This window comes from Plectropomus leopardus, chromosome 4 (genome assembly GCF_026936395.1).
Source record: "Plectropomus leopardus strain MGB_pleo_1.0 chromosome 4, ASM2693639v1, whole genome shotgun sequence".
Taxonomy (NCBI): Eukaryota; Metazoa; Chordata; class Actinopteri; order Perciformes; family Serranidae; genus Plectropomus; species Plectropomus leopardus.
The window spans coordinates 330001-332500 of NC_142179.1; the positions used below are offsets into that span (position 1 = coordinate 330001).

The following is a 2500-nucleotide window of genomic DNA, read 5'->3' on the forward strand; positions in this document are numbered from 1 at the left end:
CTCCCGCGGTTCAGGTGTGTCTCTGTTTTAGGATCTTTCTGTCTGTTTACCGGCAGGTCCTGGTGGTCCAGGCCCCGCCCCCCAGCGCTCTGGCTCCTCCCCCTCCTATCAGACCCACAAGATGCCCCTCCCACAGTACCCCCCCTCTGGACCCCCCAGCTCGCAGTACTACAAGGTGAGGAGCTTCAGCAGAGCCGTTTGATTTCTGTCCATCTGTTTATGCAACTCCGTTACGCACTAGAAACAAATAATAATAATCATAATAATAAAAATAAAAATAATAATAAGTCATTATTTTTGAAGCAGCGACAAACCGCAGAATGTTTTTCCCACCGAAAAGGCGTCGACTGAAGCTTTTGCCTTTTGCACCAACCCTTTTGTTCTGTTTCCTTCAGATTTATACATGAAAATATAAAAAATAAAAAATATTTATATATTCTGTCCCAAAGTCCCAAATAAATTTAACCTTAAAACCTCAATTTAGGATTAATTACCTTATCTTTTAATAATTTTTTAAAATGTCACATTTTCAGTTTATTTTTCTATTTAACTATCCCACAGATGAACTCATCTTTGTTTTTGTCCTTTTTTTTGAGTTCATCCTGAATTTCTGGCCACAGTCTGGAATCTTATTTTCTTCATCTTATTTTTAAATTTATTGATTTATTGTGTAGTTTTTGAAGTCCACCAAAACTCTAAATATAAGAGCATGTGAGTTAATAAATGATTTTTGCTGTTGGTTCTGTGTATGTTTTTTATAGCTCTCCTCTGTGGAGTGAAATTAGATTTGTGATGTGTTTACACTCGTGCACGCGTTTCCGTTTCCACATATTTCCATATTAAAAGCGCTTCAGTTGAAGAGTAACTGGTGCTGAAATGAGGCGGCAGGAGCTCGTCTGGCAGCCCTCGTGGAAGGAAATATGTGCCGGTGAATTTTTAATGAATTAAAGGCCTTTTATGCTTTTCACAGCATCCTGAGGGCCTGGACCGCCATCCTTTATACCAGTTTTTCTGGGTTATAAGTTTCTCCTTTTTTATGACCGTAATAATAATAATAAACATGAAATGCAAAAAATAACAAAAACATAAAAAAATCTAACAAAATATGAAAAGATGCTTAAATGGCACAAAGAGGATATGATGGGAGACTTGGGGAAGCTGTGGGGGTACTGAAGGTGGGTTCTGAGTTTTAACGTGTTGTTGGTGTGTGTGTGTGTGTGTGTGTGTGTGTGTGTGTGTGTGTGTGTGTGTGTGTGTGTGCGCGCGCGCGTGTGCGCGTGTGTGTGTGTGCAGCAGGAGCAGTTTAACGGTCAGGGTGGAGGTTTGAACGCTCTGACAACAGGAGGCGCCGCTGGAGTCTACAACTCCTTCAACCAGCCGTCAGGGGTAACAACAACTCTGTGTGTGTGTGTGTGTGTGTGTGTGTGTGTGTGTGTGTGTGTGTGTGTGTGTGTGTGTGTGTGTGTGTGTGTTCTCTTCTACTCCACAAAAACACCTCTGAACGAAATATTGAACTTTTTATTGCACTTAATTATTAATCTGTCATTTTTAGTTGCTCATTATTATTATTATTAATAATAATAGCATTATTATTATTTTTATTAATAAAATAAAAAGAGAGGGAAAGAAAACATCATGGTTTTTGTCTATTTTGTTATGTGAAGGCTATTTTAGATCAGAATTCCCCGTTTGATCAATAAGTTCCCAAATAAAGAGAGAATAACTGGATGAATGTTGATTTTAGACTTTTTAATAAACTGCGACACGCAACACAATAAAAATAAATAACTTAGGTTCACAGGCTGACAGATGTTGTAACCACTTGTTTGAAATTGTTTAAATTCAAATAGTTTTCCTAAAAACTTGGCAAAACCCTTTTTCATTTTATGCGGATTTTTGTATTATGATGCATTTTAGTGTTTTGATTATCCTGTAATTCTGTTAAATTCTGTTTTTATGATATTAAATCCACTATATGTTTTTTTTACCACACATTTTATACCGGTGTTTTTTCTACATTCATTATATTTGTATTTATTTTTATTTGTTTATTTTGTTTGTTTATTTTATTAATTTACTTTTACTTTAAGATTCTCATATAACGTTTACAATTTGTTTCACTGAAATTTCATTTTGTTTTGTTTAATTTCTTTTACCAGAAATTTTATAAAAGTTTTTTCTCTAGATTTATTTTTATTTGCATCTATTTGTTTTTGTTTCCTTTTATGTGTTTATTGTCTGAAGTTTTAATTTCAGATTTCTATTATGTTACATTGACTTTTGCACTTTTTACAGTCTATAATGTTGTATGATTTTTCACAAAAAAACAATATACACATATATAAATAAATATATATATACATACACATATATATATATATATATATATGTGTGTGTATGTGTGTGTGTGTGTGTGTGTGTGTAGGTATAGGCATTTCTTAGTTTGACTGTTAATTTTAGGGATGCACTGACTCTCTCTCTTTCGGTCCGTCAGCCCGGT

The 2500-nt window shown here is 34.8% G+C and overlaps 1 protein-coding gene across 1 annotated transcript in view; it reads left to right on the forward strand.

Moving 5' to 3' along the window:
* Positions 1-2500, forward strand: part of LOC121964020 (zinc finger MIZ domain-containing protein 2-like) — a 31916-nt gene that overhangs the window by 14564 nt on the left and 14852 nt on the right. Inside the window, exons 8-10 of the mRNA XM_088076081.1 lie at positions 57-175; positions 1294-1386; positions 2495-2500. The exon at positions 2495-2500 is cut by the window's right edge and continues 184 nt beyond it. Of these exons, the coding sequence (XP_087932207.1) occupies positions 57-175; positions 1294-1386; positions 2495-2500 (218 nt within the window). The remainder of the gene's footprint in view (positions 1-56; positions 176-1293; positions 1387-2494) is intronic.